The sequence below is a fragment of the Manis javanica genome, chromosome 12 (assembly GCF_040802235.1).
Source record: "Manis javanica isolate MJ-LG chromosome 12, MJ_LKY, whole genome shotgun sequence".
Classification (NCBI taxonomy): domain Eukaryota; kingdom Metazoa; phylum Chordata; class Mammalia; order Pholidota; family Manidae; genus Manis; species Manis javanica.
This window is the reverse complement of record NC_133167.1, coordinates 21,639,546-21,660,049: the sequence shown is the minus strand read 5'-3', so window position 1 is coordinate 21,660,049 and position 20,504 is coordinate 21,639,546. Positions and strand designations below refer to the sequence as shown.

The 20,504-nt window shown below is 35.3% G+C and overlaps 1 protein-coding gene across 6 annotated transcripts in view; it reads left to right on the top strand.

Moving 5' to 3' along the window:
* The first annotated feature begins 633 nt into the window (after window positions 1–633).
* SPAG16 (sperm associated antigen 16) overlaps window positions 634–20,504 on the top strand; it is a 981,678-nt gene continuing 961,807 nt past the window's right edge. For 3 of the 6 annotated variants that reach the window (XM_073218142.1, XM_073218143.1, XM_073218144.1), the window contains exons 1-4: window positions 638–843; window positions 10,556–10,602; window positions 11,738–11,833; window positions 14,398–14,516. In XM_073218142.1, coding sequence (XP_073074243.1) covers window positions 723–843; window positions 10,556–10,602; window positions 11,738–11,833; window positions 14,398–14,516 — 383 coding nt within the window. In that variant the 5' untranslated portion in view covers window positions 638–722. Of the gene's footprint in view, window positions 844–10,555; window positions 10,603–11,737; window positions 11,834–14,397; window positions 14,517–20,504 lie in introns of all 6 variants that reach the window. The other 3 variants (XM_017649078.3, XM_073218145.1, XM_073218146.1) reach the window with 3 other exon arrangements.

The window sequence follows — 20,504 nt, the reverse complement described above, 5'->3', positions numbered from 1 at the left end:
TTATTATGAGAGTGACTTTACCTTGGCAAGAATCCACGCTACAAATACTATTATTCCAAGTCTCAGTGTATGTATGAGATGAAAAGTCAAAACAAATGTCCGGATAGTGAGTTTTAAAAAAGCAAATGAAAGGAATTGACTAAGGAGACCACCCTAGTTTTTTGTCAAGCATCTAAGGATGGTAGTTCCACTGGGCCAGTCTCTCAATTATGATTTCTAGGATCCCCCTTTTTTTTCTTCAGGCACTGAGGATCTTCCTGTTTTCCAAGAGTTTTTCCTGGGGACAACTGGGACCCTATACGCATCTAAAATCCGGGAGGCTGATGATGGGCATGTAAGAACCAAGAGAAAGGCAAGATAGGGAGGAAAATGATGTGAGAAAGAAATGCTAGGGTCAAAACGAAAGATAACCAAGCTGCCTCGGTAAGAAAATGTCATCCAAGCCCGCAGTTTCTCCCATCTGATCTCCTCCACTCCAGAGGCTGCGTCCCTCTCAGGGTAACTAAGCAACGGCGTTGCCGCGGTAACCCGGAGGGGCGCAGAGGGCACCGACGCCACGGGCTGGGCAGCCCTACTGTGCCCGGGGCTGGCCTGGCGGGAGGGGTGAGGCGTGGGGGCTGTTGGCTCTCGCGAGAGCTGCGTGGGGTCGTCGCCCAGCGTCTTAACGGTGGTTCCTAGGGACGCGGGGGGCCGGCCGGGGGCGAGGGCCGGGCGCGCCGCCGATGGCTGCTCGGCAAGGGATGGCCACCTCGAGGGTTCTGGAAGAAGCTTTGGGTTTGGGCTCGTCGGCTGCCGGGGACGCCGCGGACGCGGTGGCCGCCGAGGGCGCCTACTACCTGGAGCGTATCCTTCCGTGTGGGCGCGGCCTCCGGGTGCCGGCCGCGGTAACGGGTGTGGGGCGAGGGCGCGGGCTGCCCACTGGGGGGCGCTTTACGAGGCCCTGCGCCACCGAACGCCGAAAGGCAGGTTGACTGTCAAGGCGGCGTGCCCGCCAGCGCGCCCCGCTTTGAGCCTCCCACTGAATTTTTCGCCTTCTAGGGCTGTTAAGCTGCCACTTTCCTGTTGGAAGAGGAGTTGGAAGACCTTCAGGAGTCTCGCACTTAACCACTCAGCAAATTTAGGATGGAAGTTTTATGAAAGGCGGTGCAGCCAATTGATCCCAGCCGCTTTCCCTTAGTGGTTATCCTAAATAGCTACCCCACACCCCTCAAACCTCCAGTATACCCTCCCAACAAATCGAATCGGGAAAGTTTGGGGATTAGGGCAAGACTTCTGCTTTTGGGCTTTAAACGAGCTGAAGCTCAGAGTATCCAACCCATAATCCTGTGGATGGTTCGATTGACCAATCTAAAGTGTTTTTTTGGTAGCATCGACTTCTTCCTGGCTAGTTTCAATTTTGGCTATTTAATAATTACTTTTTTTTTCTTTAGCAACTAAATGATGACCTTGGTAAGCTGACAAGGCTTAGAGATTTTAGGAAAGAACCAGATAGTAATGAGCGATTATCAATGGAAATATCAGAAAAAATGAATAGCCATATGTGAATAATTAGGTTCACTAGATCTTGTAAGGGTTTTGAGTCTCCCCCTGTAGGCATATAGATTGTACTGGAGAGTTTTGTGTGTTTGGGGGGAAGGATGAGGTGGGGTGGGGGAATTCATGAGAAAAAGATAACTATTCCTTTCTGCAGGCAGGTAGGAGAGAGATGTTTATCAGTTTTATTCTTAAACATATCAAGAAATCTCCAGAATCTCCCTTAGCTTATTTTTCTGTCCAACTCATGTCTCAGCTCTAATGGGAGACTTCAGAGGTCCAGCAAGGATTGATTTTGTGGGCTTTGACAAACTTGCTAATCTGTCCTGACTCAGTCTTAGTATACCTGAATATTGAGTATACTAGTATACTCAGTATACATTAAAAGCTACAAGGGGCTTTGAAGAAGTAAGTTGAAAAGATCAAAATAAATGTAGTGTTTTATTCAATGCAAACATGATTTTTACAGGAATGTAGCTTTGAATATTTTGAAGTCAGTATGAATGAAATTTGTGGGTGCTCTAATGTGAGGTTTTATACTCTTCATAGCTCTAACAAGCTTTTCCAGTAAAATTCCTTTTAAAATTAAAAAAAGGGTCAACATTTTTTTTTAGAGGTTATGTATATCAAGTATAAAGTTATCCAGTGACCTTGCTAGTGAATGACAACCAGGCATCTTATTTTTTCCTGTATTAAAATGATTTCTATAACACATAGTTTAATTGTTAACATGAAACGAACACAATGAAGTAACTTTTTGCACACATCTCTGTGAAATAAATGGTGGGACTCAAATACAGCACAAGGTTCAACAGTGAAAATCAGGTTTACTTAATTTGCAGGGAGGTCCCTGAGTCACAGCTGCCAACAGATAGCAGTTTACAAAAACCCTATCCTTCAAAGATTTCTCCAAATAATCCCATGAAAATACAAGCAACTCTAACTTTTCAGGATTGAGGTATGTAGTTTGTGAATTATCCAACCGCTTTACTTTTGTTCCTTCTTTCTTTGTGAAAGGCTACTGGCTACTATTTTGGATTTAACGAAAGGGTAATTAGGGGATAAAAAATTTTAAACATTTAACCAGTCAGTTTTCCTACATTCCGTGTTCAGGTAAGAGGTTTAGTCATGGGAGAGGCTTTAACTTCTAGTTAAAATAAAGTTTGTGGATCACTTTTGAATGCCAGTTATCCCTGTATGCCTGGGCTCTCTTAACATGCGCAATTGAGTTGATGGCATAATGTTACTTGACATTGTTTCTTAAGGCAATTATAATAGTTACTGAAGTGAGACTTTCTTGGGTTTAAACTTTTTAGTTCGTAGGTAATGTAATTGAGCTATTGAAGTGGGTAAAAAAAGTTCTAATATACACAAATGAATCAGCAGTCTGATACTCTCTACTTGAGACATATACTCGCTCACTTCTAATCTGCTGCATTTGGTTTTGCACTTCGCTTATTTGTGACTGAACAGATGTGCCTTAGAAAATTAGGTAAGGTATTGTTATTGAGCAAGGTTTTGGAAGAGGTTGACTCTAATTCTCCAGGAAATCACAATTTTCTTTGCTTTTAAATATTTGAAAATAAAGAACATGCACATTCTAAAGTGGCCCAAACCAGAAGCATAGCCAGGATCCACTGTGGGGGGAATGGCTTATTAGTTAAAAGCCCCATATTCCTTAGAACAGTTCAGAGAATGTGATCAGGAAAAAGAATTCTTACCCCTGCAACACCCCTCCTTTGTAGCTTTCTGGATGTAATAGTGTCATCTGTTTTTTTCCCAAAGCTTTCACAGTATTCATTGCTTTTATGTTCTAAACTTCCACAAAGCGAGATACAAACACACATGCACATAGTTCTGTCTTTCTTAACTATTTCTAGAGTTTTAAGAAATCTAGTCATAAAATAGATGAGTCTTCTGTAGAACTCTTCGTTGGAAAGGTATTTGCAATATTGTAAAATAGAAGGCTAGGTTTTAACTGTGCAATTTGTAAAGGGCCAAGTAGGTGTTTCTAGAATTTGTAAAGAAGGTTGGTTATCTTTTGTGAGTGAATTCTCTAATAGAAATCAGTATAACTTGGGTGAGGTTTTCAGTTACAGTAGTGACCTGGGGCTGCCTATTAATGTGTGGCTATGGACACCTGAGAGTGCCTAATCCCTTTGGGAGATGCAGACTAGAATGAATTGTACTAAGAAAGCTAATGCTTAATTGATTTTGTTGCTACTTGTCTAAAGAAAGACCTTGTTCAAGGAAGAAAAATGGAATACATGGACACTAGGAAAGTGGAGGCCCAAAGTACTGCTTTTGTTACCTACTTCCACTTGTATTGATTGAATGCTCCCCTAATTAGCTTTTGATTATTTTTCATCTTTCTAGGTATTATTCTGACACTAAGAGTTTGGCTTCTTAGGTCATGGAAGCCAAATTGCTGGCCACTGAAAAGGTCTCCTCTGGCCCCAACAGTAATTTCTGAGGGCTCAGTGAGTTTAAGCCTGTCATTTGAGGCTAATCAACTCTGAATTCAGTTCCAAAGTCAATTGTTTTTGAAAAGGCAAAATTAAGGATTCCACTAAACTGATCACCTGAAATACTGTGATCATACTAAACTGATACTCCATCTAAGATGCCTGCTTGTCTTTGTAAGTTACATCCCTAGCCAGTCTTTTATTACAGTAGTAGTGTTCACTGATAATTTTGTTTAATTAAAATTGAACATTTGTCTTTTAAAAAATTATTTTGTTATTTATGGTTTTTAACATTTAGTAACCCCTCCCTTCCCCTCCTCCTACCCCCATGTTATAAAATGTTATTTCTCTGGAATATTTGTAGTATTGAGTGAGAATATATTTGTAAAATCCTAAATGGCATTATTTACTCAAGTAGGGTATTTCTTATTGTCACTGGAAAACTGAATGTGCCCCTGGGTGCTTACTTGCACCCTACATATATTCAGATAAAAAAGATAGATAGTCCAATGTAGAATGTAGAGCAAAAGGCATGTTACTAAACCTGGAGTGTTGAGTTTTACACGCATGAAAGTCATAGGCTATTTGGAAAGATAAAGATTGTATTTCTGTGTCCTCTAGTCTAGGCAAATGTTAATGTGCATATGAATCAATGATGTGGGATCTTTAATGAGGATTCTAATTCAGTAAATCCTGGTCAGGGCTGAGATTCTGCATTGCTAACAAGCTCACAGGTGCTGCTCCCATTGCTGGTCTAAGGACTGTGACTGGGGTAACAAGTCTATAGGTGAGTATCATAACATCTAGCCTTTATATTGTCAGATAGAGGTATATATAATATAGTATGTGGAGCCCATATCTTTGGATCTCTTGGCTTAGAAGTTGGAAAAAATTATACCACCATGTACTATGAGAATTACGAGTCATGTGTTGAAAGGAAGTCATTTTCCAGCTTCTGAGGCAGAAAATACGCAATAGCTGTCTAAGGCAGGGGTGGCCAATAAATTTCGACTCTTGCCAAGTCTGTTGAATTGGTAGTGGCTCCCTGGTATGTGGTGTTAATTAGAATCCTGAGACCTCCTGAAGACTCAGTGGGAAAGACTGCAGGAAGCAAACAACAATGGGGAAAGTGGCAGGAAGCATGCCAGTTATTTGCCATCTTTGGTCTCTAACATTCAGTTAACTTACATTATTTAAATTGGCATTCTTACGAAAGGGAACATAACTGTGATGTTTGCTATTTACCATACTTTTATTTCAATTTAGTAAGTAAAGTGTTGATCATGGAGGAGCCAGGCTAGAATTCAGATTGCCTCTGGGTGCATTGACTCTGCAGTGATGGCAAAGATCACAAAGCAATTTCTGTGTATAGTGGCTTTGGGAAATCATGTAAAATATAATTAGCTATATGTTTCACCCCAGTTCTTTATAAAGATGCTGCTGCTGGCAGTGATCACTACCTGCAAGTGCAGCAATGGAAGAGTCCAGTGTGTGAGGAACTTTGGATGCTGCTTACATCTGAAAATTGATCATAGCTTTCTGGCTGTGGTCCATTTGCAGAACCTTGTTTGTGACCCTGTCATACCAACTGTCACCTCAAGCCCTGCTCTACTAGGCCAGCTGAAATTCTTTTCTGAGGCTTCTTGCAGTTGTGTCTTCTGTAGTACTGTGTTGGGTTCAGGGCTCCCTGGTAGTTTCAGTGTGGGTGTACAATGACCTATTTTCTGGTAGGATCCATAAGGTCAGGATTTGGTGCAGACTCTACCAATGCAGAAACTACCAATTAGTTCACCCATTGTGACCAAGTGACAGGAGATGATTAATACCATGCAAAATCATAGGTACTACTACATTCCTTCTAGAGCAAGTGGAGCTATGGAGGAGTGGGGCTTTCGGTGTGAGGGTAGACTCTGCCCTAGAATACAGAACCTGCTCTAGCAGTAGGTGGGCTGTGGGCTGCAGCTGCAGGTGGGAGGAAGGGGAGCCACAGCCTGGAAAGCAGAGTAGAGAACCAGGCACCATATTAAGTGTCAAAACAGAAAGGCAGGATCCATATTTGAGGGGAATAGGGCAGAAAAGAAATGAAATTTGGAAATGAAGTTCAAAGATATTCTTTGAAGGAATACGAGGCAGATAGTGGGGAGTTTTGTAACGGCTTACAGTCAGCTTGGTGTTAACAAACTGATTTTAGCCCAAAATGCCAGTTCATTATTCTGCAGTGGATAAATAACTGCATGAGAACTGTGACCACTTTAATTGTATGGGCATTTTCTGGAGAACAGGCTCACCTGTGAGATTACATTACAGATGCAAAAGTTGTACAGTTAAAGTAGAACCAGAGTAAGGGCTTTATCTTTCAGGCAGTTCTTCATGAATTGTCCATTTCCATTCTGGCAATACTATTTCTAAAGCGGTGCTTTCCAACCTTTTTCTCACATGGTACTCTTATCAGATCCTGCTTCACTCTGTCTTGGTGGCTCTCCCAAGGTTCAAAGGGATCAATATCTGCACAATCCACAATGTGTTCTCTGTGAGAACCTAAGAGTAATTTCTCTCAGGCTTTGGAATCAGAAATTACACATCTGCTCAGAAACTCATCTGTTTTTATTGGATGAATATGGAATTGGTATCTGATTACATTCCCCTGTTTACCTTGACTGCTGGGAAGCTTTGAGTCAAACTTGTGGCTTATGGTTAACAAAGTTGGTGACATTTTTTGACATATACTGAATCTTTATCTTATTTCTACTGTTTCCCTTTCTCCTCTAATTTCCATATTCATTTATTTTTATATTTTGCACTGTATGCAAATTTGTGAACTGCCACAGAATTGTTTGAGGATTCGTTTGTACATTTTTCCATTTGTTGCTAGCCAGCTAGTCAGATAGATGCATTGAAACATACATACCGACGTACATGTATTTCTTCAGAAATACTGCAACATCATATTTCAATTGAGTTGCTTCTGGAAAGATTCTGTTCAAATCATTTTGTGGATACTAAAAATAACAATTGAAAATAGTGATTCCTATTTTGCGTGCTTGTCCTTTTCTTGGCCTTTTATTATTAATCTCTTGCCCTTGGTTAATTTAATCTTTGGGTCTGTAGTCCTGTGGCTGTTTTATACTTCTTCCTCCTTTAAATTCAGCTAGTTAAATGATTTGAGTTTAGCTGTTCGTAACAGAACAGTTGAGAATTTGGAAAACAAATAGGTGAAAGTTCCTTGGGTTATTAGTAAAAATTTCATATTCCTGTTGTGTCATTTTAGAAACAGTATGGTACAGTAGAAAATTCATTATATTGTTATTCAAGAAGCATGTCTTTGTCACTTATAGCTAGGTGATTTTTTTTTTTACAAATCTCTTAATCTTCCTGATCCAGTTTCTTGCCTTTTTTTTTTTCAACTGAGAGATAACTGTATCTGCAGTACTATTGCATAGAATTGTTGTGAGAATAAATGTGGTCATGGTCCATATGACAGTACTTTTTAAACTTTATAAAATGAGCTTTTTTTTCACTTTATCTTTTTGGTTATGGGAAACAGCATATTAGTGGCTGAAAACCGTTGCCTTGAATATTTTCTGGGTAGCAGTATGCAAGTGTTGTTTGGTATTTCCAAAACTTTAAGTATGAATCACTTTTTTACTCTACATATTCCCATGTTTAGCAGCTTATACTTTGGCATTTCTTCTTCACAATAATCTTGTCAGTTGGCCTATTTGCAGTTTTAAAATTTATCCAGATGATTCTGGAATATTCTTTGAAGTTTACTATGGTATGAACAATGATAAAGGATTGTGTTGCTTTTCTGGAGATTTAAAGACAAGTCACTTCTTACAAAATCAACTTCTAGTAGCTGTCTTGAAGGAGGGGCCATACTTTTCCAAGAAAAAGAGGCTGGCTTCCTGTAGCTGAATCTCAGGAAATTTTATCTCAAGTGAAAATGTGTCAGAAAAACATAAATATAGAGAAGGAAAAAGGTTTAGTACGTCTTTTATTTATCCATTCATCTTAATGTATGGTGGAACTGGGCCATGGGTGACTTATGAAACTTCTCCATAGGTACTCATCTATATTCAGAACAAGGAAAATAGTAACAAACACTTGTATAGCATTAACCAGGGCACCATTCTTGATGATTTATGTCTGTTAATTCTTTTAATACCCTTAAAATCTTGGAAGGTAGTATGGTAGCCAACCTTCTAAATGATGCCCAGTGATCCTCATCTCTGGTATTCATGCTCTTGTGTAGTCCCCTAACATATTGAAGAGGTTGAGCTATGCAACCAATAGGGTATTGGATAACTGATGACATGTGACTGAGGCTTAGTTATAAAGATATTGTGGCTTCCACTTTACTTTCTTGGATTGCTTATTCTGGAAGTAGTTAGCTCCCATGTCTTGAGGATACTTAAGAAGTCTTTGGAGAACCCACATGGGGAGGAACTAGACTTCCAGCCAATAATGTCAGTGGGCCATCTTCAAAGTGGATCTTGTTGCCTCAGCTAATCCTTCAGATGACTGCAACCCTGGCTGCCAGCTTGACTGGGACCTCATGAGAGACGCCAATTCAGAATCCTCCAGCTAAGTCACTACTGAATTGTTGGCCACAGAAACTGTGAGATAATGCATGCTTGTTGTTCTTTTAAGCTCTCAGTTTTGGGGAGTTTGGTCTTCAGGAATATATAAAAAACACAGATTTTCATTCCTAGAAGTAGCATTCTAATATAAGAAATATTTGAAAGTATCAGTGTGGCTTTGGAACTGAACATAGGGCAAATGTTGGAAGTACTTTAAGTAGTATGTTAGTAAAAGCTGAAATACCTTGAACAGACTATTAGTGGAAGCCCAATAATCTTTAAGGAAGCTGCTGACAAACGATTAAGGGAGAGTGAGGCAAATGCTATTGGAAACTGTTTCACAGCAATAGGTAATTAATATAGGTAGGTACTTCACTCCTGGTACTCAGTATTGGTGAGTTCAAGGTTACGGGATCAACTTTAGGTATGAAATATTTTTATCTTGTGCTAGTTTAACCTACTTTTAATTTGTTATTTTTTGAGCCTAAATTACTTTTCATTTTATTGTTGAGTAAGATTCATGTTGGCCAATAAAAGTACTGGCCTTTTGACAGGTATTTGGTTCCTGGGGATTTGTTACAAGAACTAGGCTTAAGAATCTCTTCAAGCAGATAAGGCAAACTGAAGAGTTATTGCTTATGATGGGGCTGAGTAAGAAGAATGTATTACCTGTCTTTGAGAGGTTTTGAACTGTGTGGAAGATAATTGGCAAACACTTCAGGTTTTTACATAGCACAGAAAACCCATACGGAATTACAAGACTGGTAGTATAAGCATTGTGAAACCTTAACTTCTGGGTCTGCTTCTCAGTTCTGTTAGGCCCTGGCTATGTAACCTGGTCCCTGTGAGGCCTGATCTGTAAAATGGAGATGATGATAATTCCAACCTGGTAGGTAGGATGAGGATGCAGTGAGATAATACTTGTAAAAGTCTTAGGGAAGTGCCTGGCTTCTATTAAATACTATGTAAGTGTTATCAGTTCTTATTACAAGCAGCAGAAATTGTTACATACACTTTCAGCTAACTCTTGGAAGACAGAATAAAAATTTCTTGTAACCAGAAGCAAAAAGTAAAGTAGGCTAATCTCATCGTTGATTTTCATAACCATTACTGTGCATTAAAGTGTTTAACTTTGTAATTTTTACACTTGGCATAATCAAGTCTGTACATTTGAAAAAAATTTAAGTCCAGCAACCAACAAAATAGCTTTACTGATATATCTTGTTCTTTCAAAATTAAATGTCATCTTGAAATTTTCATCTTTAATTAAAATAACTTGTAATTTTTGAAAGTCTTAATACCAGTGCTGTTAGAATTTTTAATTAGAATAATTTCCATTGATGTTTTAATGATTTCTTTATAATTTATGAGGTACTGAATTATGATTACTATATAGTTTGTATGTGCTTAAAAATTAGGCTGCCTTTCCTGAGAAGATAATTTTAAAACTGAGGTATATAAGAAAAAAAGTGGAGTTTTAAGTAACTTTTATTAATCAAAACATCGAAAGGTATTTTTTGCTTATATTTAAATATTGGCATGCTTTTGTTTTTTCCATTCATAATATTGTTAAACCAAATAAAAAAGTCACACTGCCTTATGAATTTGATATAAATTTGAAAAATTTATTGTTGTAGTTTTTCTGTTCATCATTTTTCTTATCTCTTTCTAATTTATATTATCTTATGATACTGTGTATATTTTTGTAAGCCTTCAAATCATGTTGGAAGTCTTTAGGTAATTTTTCATGGGTTGGGGTTGTATTGTAGAATGATAATTTAGAATGAGAATTAAAATATTTTGTTTTAAAACATTTATAGGTGGTATAGAGAAAATTTTTAAAAAGAGCTTTAATTACATGCATTTATCAATTTGGTAAGAGATAAGGGTCTAATACTGTACTTTAAGGTCAAATCAGCTATAAACATAATTATTTTAGTCCACATATTTTAAGATTAAAACTTGACAAGATTTCAGAGGTCACCATAACTGAAAGATCTGAAGAGGATTATGAATATAAAGAGGTAATTTGTTCATTTTAGGTATTCTATAAATACATTGCAGTTTTTCTTGTGAAATACTAATTTAATTTTCTTTTGTTTTTTCCTTAAGAGATGCCAGTTTTTCAACTGAATTTAGCTAATATCAGGTGGTTAAGAGTGAAGTATGAAAATTCTATTTAAAAATTTAGATTGCTTAATACATCTTGCTCTTTTGTTTCTCCTGTTAATTGTCCTTCATAGTCACCTCCTTATTATCTGCCTAGTGGGTCTGTACTACAGGTCTCTTGTCTCTGTCTAGCTCTGTGTAGGATGCATTCTTTGTCATCTAGTTTCTCTTGGCAGGGTTTCCCAGATTCCCACTACCTAGGTGGAGCTCAGAGCTCAGATCCTGTACTTCCTTTTAGCTTAGCTATACTATCTAATGTGGTTCCTATCTCAAACTTTGTGTTTAATTCATTGTTCTCATGGGACCTATAATTATTTCTGAGACTTGGGGGATAGAGTCACTCCTAGATGACCAGAAACAGAGAATTAAACTGTGTTAATGTAAGCCTGGCCTTTTGTGGTCTGAGCAAGCAAAAGACAGAAGAAACATAGGAGATAGATATTACTGATGGTAAAATGGAGATAATATATATTACATGAAATTACTGAGTGAGCTGATAAATGTAAAGGGCTTAGAACTGCAATCACATAAGAAACATACAATATGTTAACTATCTTTAATATCAGAATTAGAGTTGATTACTTTCTTCTAAGAGCTTAATATTAAGGCAGTGAGTTTTGTTTTAATAAACTAGAGATTTGTAATGACTAGTAGTTATGAAACAATAATGGTGGAGAAAATATGGAATGAAGAGACTAACATTTTTTCATCAGAGTTATTAGACTGTATTTGTCATTATAGATAAAAGCAGATGCCCATGAGCTAATCTCGAGTTTGTTAGAAGTGACACTAAATGATGTTTACAAGGAAGTCAGAAATTTTCCTGCTTATTAGCTATATATTTTTCACAGAACTTCAGAATGATAGTGTGTTTCATAAAGTATGTTTCTTTATTCCTTTATTTTGTTAGGAAAAATTATTGCTGAATTAAATAAGGTATTTTTGTATTCCTGCTCACTCTTCTTAGCCTTCTCTTTTTCTGTGATTTAGATACCAGATGACAATGTTAGCATTCCAGAAGGTGAAGAAGATCTGGCAAAAGTGATTCAGATTGCCCAAGAACAGGCTACAGATACTCAAATTTTGGTGAGAATTTTGAATATAACTGTAGTCCATAGTTTTTATGTGAAGTTTTGAAAATCATTTAAACTTTAAGTACTTCATCTTACTTTCCACATGCAGCCCTATTACCTGCTATACCCTTTTCTCTTCCTTTTCCTTATCCTCAGACCTTCGCTTTAAGTAGTCATATTTATTCTTCTTTGAATTGTCATTTTCCAAATCATGGACACTCTTGCATGACTGCAATAAATAACATCTTCCTTTAGAATGCTGTCTTTTAATTTCTGTAGAGATTACACCAAAGGTTTTCAACACTCATGTACAGAATTTGATATTATAAACAGATTCTCCAATCTGTTTTGTAGGCATTCTGTGTCTTTTTTTCATAGAAATATTTAGCCTACAGGAAATGCTTAGTATATTAGGATTTTTTTCTTAGAACTAATTTTACCAAATATTATGGTGTGGGATGTTTTGTATTTTACTCAACTAGTCTTTCAGTTCCTTGAAATAGGGACAGTGTCTTCAATAATATTTAATTCCTAGCACCTTTCATGGTGCCTGGCATATTGGAGATGTTCAGCAAATATATATTGGGTGACTATTACGTGGACATTTATAATCACATTAAAGCTTGGAATGTGTATATTACAGAAGTGTTGTGGATTAGATACATAAGCATATTTATAGGATTATAAATCTTGATCTGTAAGTAAGAAACATTGCAGTTTCAGGTGGTTGGATTTCTGTTCTGGATGTTTCAAAATGTGCGTATCACACATATTCAAGAAGAGGTAGGAAACATTGATTTGAGAGGGTAGGAATCTACCAGGTGTGTTACAATCATACAAACAAACATACCTGACAGTAGGCCACAGACATCTTTAGAAGCTAGAGCAGGTACAGTCTTTCTGTCCTCCTTTTCCTCCCGTGTAACTGATTCATTCCCTCAGCTATGGTTCATCTCATCCTAAATATCATATCCAAATTTATTGACTAAAAATGCCTAAGTGACATTTATTGTAGAATGAATATTTGCTTCCAGCTATATGTTGCTCTTACCTAACAATTTTACATAAAATCTTTTACCACATTGCAAAGACTTGAAGGCAGACATGCTGTTCTTTGCCTCTTTGGCATCTCCCATGATGTTTGATATGGTGTCCTGCACATAATCAACATTGTTACATAGTATCTCAACAACGACCTTACAAAAGACCCTCCAAATTATTCTGATTGAGCTTTACAAAAATTCATTTTAAAACCCTAGCCATTTATTTGTCAGGAATTTTCTGAAGCCCCCCAATATTTGCTTCAACTCATCATTGTTTTGAGTTTCATAGCAGCTACTAGCAGTTAACATCAGGAGTGAATTATGTATAGCACTTTTGAAAAGAACTTGTAAGGGCAACAAAGATTCTCTTTCTTCACTGAATTTCTATGTAACTATTATGTGCATTCTATGTAACTTGGTATGTTACCATTACCAAGTTAGGAAAAGAAGTCCACTGCTAAATTTCTGTATGTGAAAAATAGATCTGGCTATTCAAACCATCTGCAGTTAGATTAGTGAGTTCTTGCTAATGAGAAGAAATTAATGCACTATGAAAGCACTGATCCTGTTGGTATTTTTAAGAATCTACCCATTATGTGACTGATTTTATATACTGACTTATATGATGTGGTAGTTTTTATGCCTCTCCTAATTTCATATTTCATTGCTGAAATATCTCCATTTTTCTACTTGAGGAGAGTGAAAGTTTTTTTCTCCATGGGTCATATAGTAATTATTTTAGATTTTGAGAGCTATAGGATCTGTTGTACCTACTCAACTGTCACTGTCTCATGTAGTACAAAAGCAGCCATAGACAGGATATAAACAAATGGGCATGGATGTGTTCTAATAAACTTGATTTGTAAGAACAGTTCACTCCTGATCTACTTGATAGACTTATTTACTTCCATTATGAAATAGTAGTGCTAGCCTCCTCCATTGCATATAATTTGTTTCATAGTGTTTCTAAATATCAAAGAAGCAAAATCATTTTTTTAATAATGAGAATAGTTAAAAGAATTAAAAGGTCAATATATTATTTTTATTTTTTTAAATGTGTTATATGCTATTGAAAGGGCAAGCTGACCTCCTTGTTCTTCAGACAATCCAACACTCATGTCTCAGGGCCTTCATACTTCCTAAGTGCTGTATTGGGAACATGACTTCTTCTCTTCTCTAGATGTATGCTCATATGCCGCTTGATCAATGAAATCTTCCTTCATCATGCCACTCACATAGCAGACCATTCCACACATACACCTGCCTTTCCACACATAGATACATGGCTCTCCCTTGCTTAAGTCTATTTTTAATTTAGTTATTTTTGTCTCTGTCTACTTGATTATTAGATATGAAGACCAAGTCTTGTCTGTTTTCATCACTGCTTTATCCCTAGTAGTTAAAATAGCCTCTGGAACATAACATTCAACAAAAATAGTTGAAAAAAAATGAATGAATGAATGAATACCCTATCTGTACAATTATTTAAAGCTTTGATGTTTCCAAATTAAATAATTGCACATGTAAATTTCAGGAGCAGAAAACAGTCCTTCCTTCAAAGCACGCAGTACCTGAAGCAATAGAAGACTTTCTCTGCAATTTCCTAATCAAAATGGGAATGACCAGAACTCTTGATTGCTTTCAGTCTGAATGGTAAATCAATTAGATGGATAAATGATTCTGTAGAAGTACTAACAGTATTTAGCATGAATATTTTCAGCTGAGAATTTGAAGTCACTCAGATCATACAAAATGGGTAAAATGGATGGATTCCTGCTACTGAAACCACAACACATACACACACAAATATATAATCAGGATAATAATTTGAAAGAAATCAATTTTTTCAACGCTAGTCATTTAAAACCCTTTTTAAGTAAAATATAGATATCTCTCCTAAATATTCAAATTTAGATTTTCAAAAATCAAGAAAATAGAATATCTCTTGGAGTTATATGATACAAAGCTATTTGTGAAATACTATGTTGATATCTTTTGTATAATTATTAAAGGTATTACTCCCTGCATTAAGACATCTTACTAACAGTACTACTTTGCTTGTTTTATTTATAGTGTGGTGGCCCTTCTCATTCATACAATTGATTCTTTTTCTATAAGTATTCCTTCATTTAGAAGTAAGTAGAACTACATTTTCAAATGATGTCTAAACACGAAAGTTTTCTTGTTAAAACTGAAAATTTTAATAACTTAGTGGTTATGAAAATCATCAGGCATGCTGTCTTTATTCCTTTGCCAAAGCACTAATGTCACCAGGTATGTTTTCCAGAGTCCTAGCATTTTTTAACAAAATATTATTAAATAATTGGATATGACAATATTTTTTATCTTGAAAAGCCATTTTGTGTTATATAAAGAAGGAATAATATGGTACATAAAGATCTTTATAGTATTTTTGAGTTTAATTCTAATTTTAAATATAAGAGCAATACAAGTATAGGGGTAATCCAACTGTGATGTAATTTTCTGCCTTTTTTGGTTTTCATCTACTGGGACCATGGACATTGAAGAAATCAGTTTCATTATTTTAAATTATGAATCAAATGTTAATAAATTTAATGAGGAGAACCACTTGTCACTAATGCAGTTTAGGAAAAAGAGCAAGTTTGGTGGTAGAAAAATAATACTGTTCCTATTAAATCTGTAAATCTTGTGAATGATTTTTATAAACTGTCCCTAAGAAATAATTACAAAATGTATTAGAAATACATTTTTGTAAAATGAGGTAGATGATTAATTTGCAGTACTAATGAAATGAAAGACTAATGTGGTTCAGTTATCTTTTTTTTTTCCTAAAAATATGTGTTAGTACATGTAGTGCATATGTGTTTCTCCAGTCCAGAGTGTGAAATGATTCTCTTGGAGAAATCTGCAATGAAGTATAATCTTCACAGTTATAGTGTCCTTTTAGATTTAGCAATTTGACTTGAGATGAAATTTCAGGAAATTACTAGGAAATAGTACTAGGATTTATAGGACCCCTATGTAAACATACCATTTACCATAATATTACAATCACAAAGTAAAATTTGTGTAAAGTATCTCTTCATTGTATGAGTTTAGTAATACTGGGGTTCAAATCATTTTATCCTTTTTCTCTAGCTGCCAGTTTGTAATGAGATTACAAATTGTTTTAACGAGATTATGCTGTCTTGTTTATTTTTATTTTACATGAAACATTTTGACTTTTATCAGAAACTTTTACCTACTTTGCATAATAGAACTATCACAATATTAAATATGTTATTTTTATCATTTCTTATTATGGGAAAAACATATCATTGCTATTGTTAATCTCACAGAAGTTGACAAAATAAGAGTCCTCCTTCATTGGTTTAAAAAAGACAAAAAAACCACAGAAAAGAAAAAAACATAAGCAGTAAAATTTGACTTATGTTCTGCAAATCCTCAAACAAAAATTACAGTAAATCCTTTAAATCCAGAGTCAGCAAACTAAGACCCTTGGGCCAAATTTTGCCTGCCTCCTGTTTTTATAAATAAAATTTTATTGGAATACAGCATGACCTTTTGTTTAGGTATTGTCTATGGCTGTTTTCATGCTGTAACAGCAAACAAAGTTAATTAGTCACAGTGGAGACCTTATAACCTGGAAAGCATTTTTTGCAAGTTCTTAAATATTTAATTTCTGGCTATTTACAAAAAAAAGAAAAAAAGATGAAAGATAGTATATGTGTAGGTGAGTATGTAGGAATTTTTTCTGTGAGCCACAAAAAATTCTATACTGTGAGTTTAGTCAATGATATTTTTAAGTACATTTTATAAGAAGTCTATGAATAATGATAATTTCTTGGGGGGTATAAAAAGGAAGGAACTAAAAAATGGAGAAAAATATGGAAGTGCATGCTATCCACTCTTACCTGAGCATGTGCCAACCATCTCCTCTCCTCCACTGGACCCCTTTGACTTTAACACTGTCAGAACTCGTTCACCTGAAACATGTTCTTGCTCTTCTTTGCTTTTTCCTATTATTACCTCCTACTCTATCTAACTTCCCTTTACAGCCAAATGTTTTGAAAACAAGGTCTCAAATTTCTTTATTTTTTATACTCTTTTACTTCCTGTTCAATCCCTGATTTTGTTCAGTTTGGCCTCTGTTTCTACTTCTCCACCAAAAGTTGGGTGGCAATAAAAATGCCATGAGTAATAGGGCAGTTATTTATAATATTTAATTACTAATTTAATTTTTCTTAAATATAGAAGAGATTCTAAGTTCATAATAAAACTTACATATTTTAATATAATTTTCCTTTAATAATACTTTTGCAAAAAAGGGTTAATATTGTTTCTTTTAACCAATAAAATTTGGTATATTGCTACTCAAACATGGGCATGCAGCTATAATTTTCTGGAAACATTTAAGTTTTAAAGCCAGAAAGTAGAATTAAAATTACCTTGAAAAATCCTTTATTCTTGTGTACTATGTGTGGGAAGTATGTGTGGTGTTGTGTATGCATTACATGTATCAATGAATACTATACGACTGTTTGTTTCTTTAGCATTTAAACTTGTTGCTGTTTCTTCAGGTGATTAGGAATTGGCTTTTGGTTATGTGTCATGTTGTAAGAATTTTTTTTCCCCAATCAGGATTGAATTAAAGACAGGAATGTTGTGATTCTTTTATTATGCTAAGTTTTACTGTGCATTTGAGCTTTGTAAATATATATACAGAGATTTGTATATGTAATGCATTATCAAGGCACCCTTGTAAATATTTAACATAACTTAAATTTTGTAACTAAAATTAATATAATATTAAATATGAATGATTTAAAAATATTTAAGAAGATGAAGCTTGAGGCTTATCACTCATACTTTGTATCATTTTTGTATAGTATGTTCTCAGGCATTTATTTTACTTCTCTCAACAACTATGTGTAGCAGGAAGGCACTGTAGTATCTCCATTATATTGATGATGAAATGGGTTGAAAGAGGTAAGGAAATCTGTCTCACTAAGTAGCAGACAGTCGCAGGCAGTCACAGACAGTAAATGGCAGAGTCATCTCAGGCCAGGCTGATCTTAAAGACTGAGACCCTAACCACACTGTTGAACTGTGGAATTATACAAGGGAATCTTGGAAAAAATGCCACAGAGGTCCCTTTCAGCTTGATTGGAGACTGAAAAAACTTAAGGAAAACTTAATTTGCAGACCAAGTTTGTGCCTGTGTTCCATGTTAATTAGAGGAATCATAGGGCCAGTACTTAACTTGTTCAAACTGTGTATATCTATCTGTTCTATGAAAGACTGCTTCTGCAGTGAGAAGTCATGATGGCTCTGGGGATTCCAACATCCTCAGTTTGGGCAGTAGTTAAGGGAATTTTGTCTTCGTATGTGAAGTATTTTCCTAACTCTCTCTGAAAACATGGAAGAAAAGTTCTCATCTGATGCTTCTTATTATCTAGATGGCTATTTCCCTGCCTTCTGTATCTTATGCCTTTGGTGCCATTAAGAAGGAAAAATAACCCTTACTCTTATGACACCATTTATATGTTTACTGAAATTCTATCATACTATTCATCATTCATGTCAGTAGATCTTAAACTCTTTTGGTATGAGATAAATCTTATGAAAGCCTATACATTTTCTCCTTGAAATGCATTCATATTCTCTATTTCTATATAATTCTAAGTATCTATGGACCTTATGGTAAATATGAGTACCATTAATGTAATTTTATTGGCAATAAATTCATTGGCAGTTGTGGTGGTAAATTTTATTTCTAGTTCCTAATAATTATAACAAACTTTTTTCTCCTCTGAATGCTTTTCAGTCTTATTCTAAAGGTTAATGAATAATGAGGAAGAAATAAGAAGGCCAGGATATTTCTTTAGAACACACACACACAAACCCTTGAAACAAAACCCAAAAAATCTCTAGGAAAATGTAAATTTTACTGAGAAATGTATTTCTGGAGTTTGTACATTAAGATTCCTAGTTATCTTACAGTATTATAATAGTTGTAGTGAATTTAAAGTCATCTTTCATACTTTTATATGGATTGTAGAAATTTTACATGAAAAGTTATTTTTGAATGCCCTAAGGTATATATGATATAGTATGTGTTAAGTTGTGTTATGTTTGGATTTGTGCTTATTTTAGCACATGCTATATTCATATAACATTTTATTTAGAGGACTATATATAACTTTTTGTTCTTATTGAAATAATTTCTTTAGTGATTTTTTCTGCATTAAATAAAGCCAGTTTCTGGAAACCAATTTACCATCAGAAAAACTTTATGGTCCAATACTTCAATCAATCCTCATGTCTTCTCTTCTGAGACAAATATAAATCACATTCCAGATATGGATAAAATAGAATAGAGAATTTATGACTAAACGGTTATCTGTTTGTTCGTTTATAAATTGTGGCAAATATTATTTAATATTGATTCAATTATCTTGACATTTTGATTATTCTACAGGGTTTCTCTTTCTGGTTTATTTATTTTTTTATGTCAGACAAGTTATTTAACACAAAAACCCATGGCTATTAATGTGTAAGATATTAATAAAGATTTATAACATGAGAATACTGATAATTAAACATTTAAATACTTAGCTTATCTATAACAAACAGACAATTCTTTGTTAGTAACTTAATTGAAATTTTTTTTATGGTCAGATTGTTTTTTAATTTAGCTTTGTTACATATACTGATTAAAATTGTAATTATTTTCAAATCTATATGTGTTTCTCTGATATTCCTTCTTATGTCACAGAAAATAGAAGAAATGTTCCACGACTTCTGCCTCCCTCTCTACCAACCTTCCGCCTCTTCTCAGGCATTCTGCTGCTCTCCTGTTCAGAGGCTGAGCCATACACACTGTCTATCATCTAAGATCAACTCTCTTCTGTCTACTGGATCCCAACTGCTCTCACCTACTCAGAGACATTGCCTCCTACAATTGTCCCTATCTTCCCTGCATTGTAAAGTTTTCCCTTCTCTGCCATACCATTCCCATAAACATACAGAGACGCAATAATATGTCTTGTATCAAAAGAAAAAAAAAAACACAAAACAGCCCAAACTCCAGATCCTCTTCTAGGTTCATCTTGATTTCCTAGGCTCTGCCTCACTGTATATCTCCTTGAAAGAGTTTGTTTTCATTCATTATTTTCTACTCTCATATCTACTCTAGTTCCATTTTCATTTGCAGGAATCTACTAAAACTTTTTCAGTGATTCCAGATTGCCAAATTCAGTGACTGATCCTCAGTCACCTTTTATTCTTCCTCGCAGCGTTTGTTACTGTTGTTCATTTGGTCTTTCTTGGAATACTTCTTTCTCTTCTTCCCTGAGCCACAGTGCTCTCATGTTCTCCTACTACTTCACTGTTTCCTCTCTTTCTTACTCTTTGGTAGTATTTCCTTTTCTTCCCCATATTCAGACAGTCCTGGGACTTCACTTCTCTCTTTACATTCACTCCCTAGTGGGCATCATCCAGTTTTGTGACTTTATTTTTTTAAATTTGCACTGTATTTATTTATTTATCTATTAATTAATTAATTTATTTATTTATTTTTATTTTGGTTTCATTAATATACAGTTACATAAGCAACATTTTGGTTACTAGATTCCTCCCATTATCAAGTCCCCACCA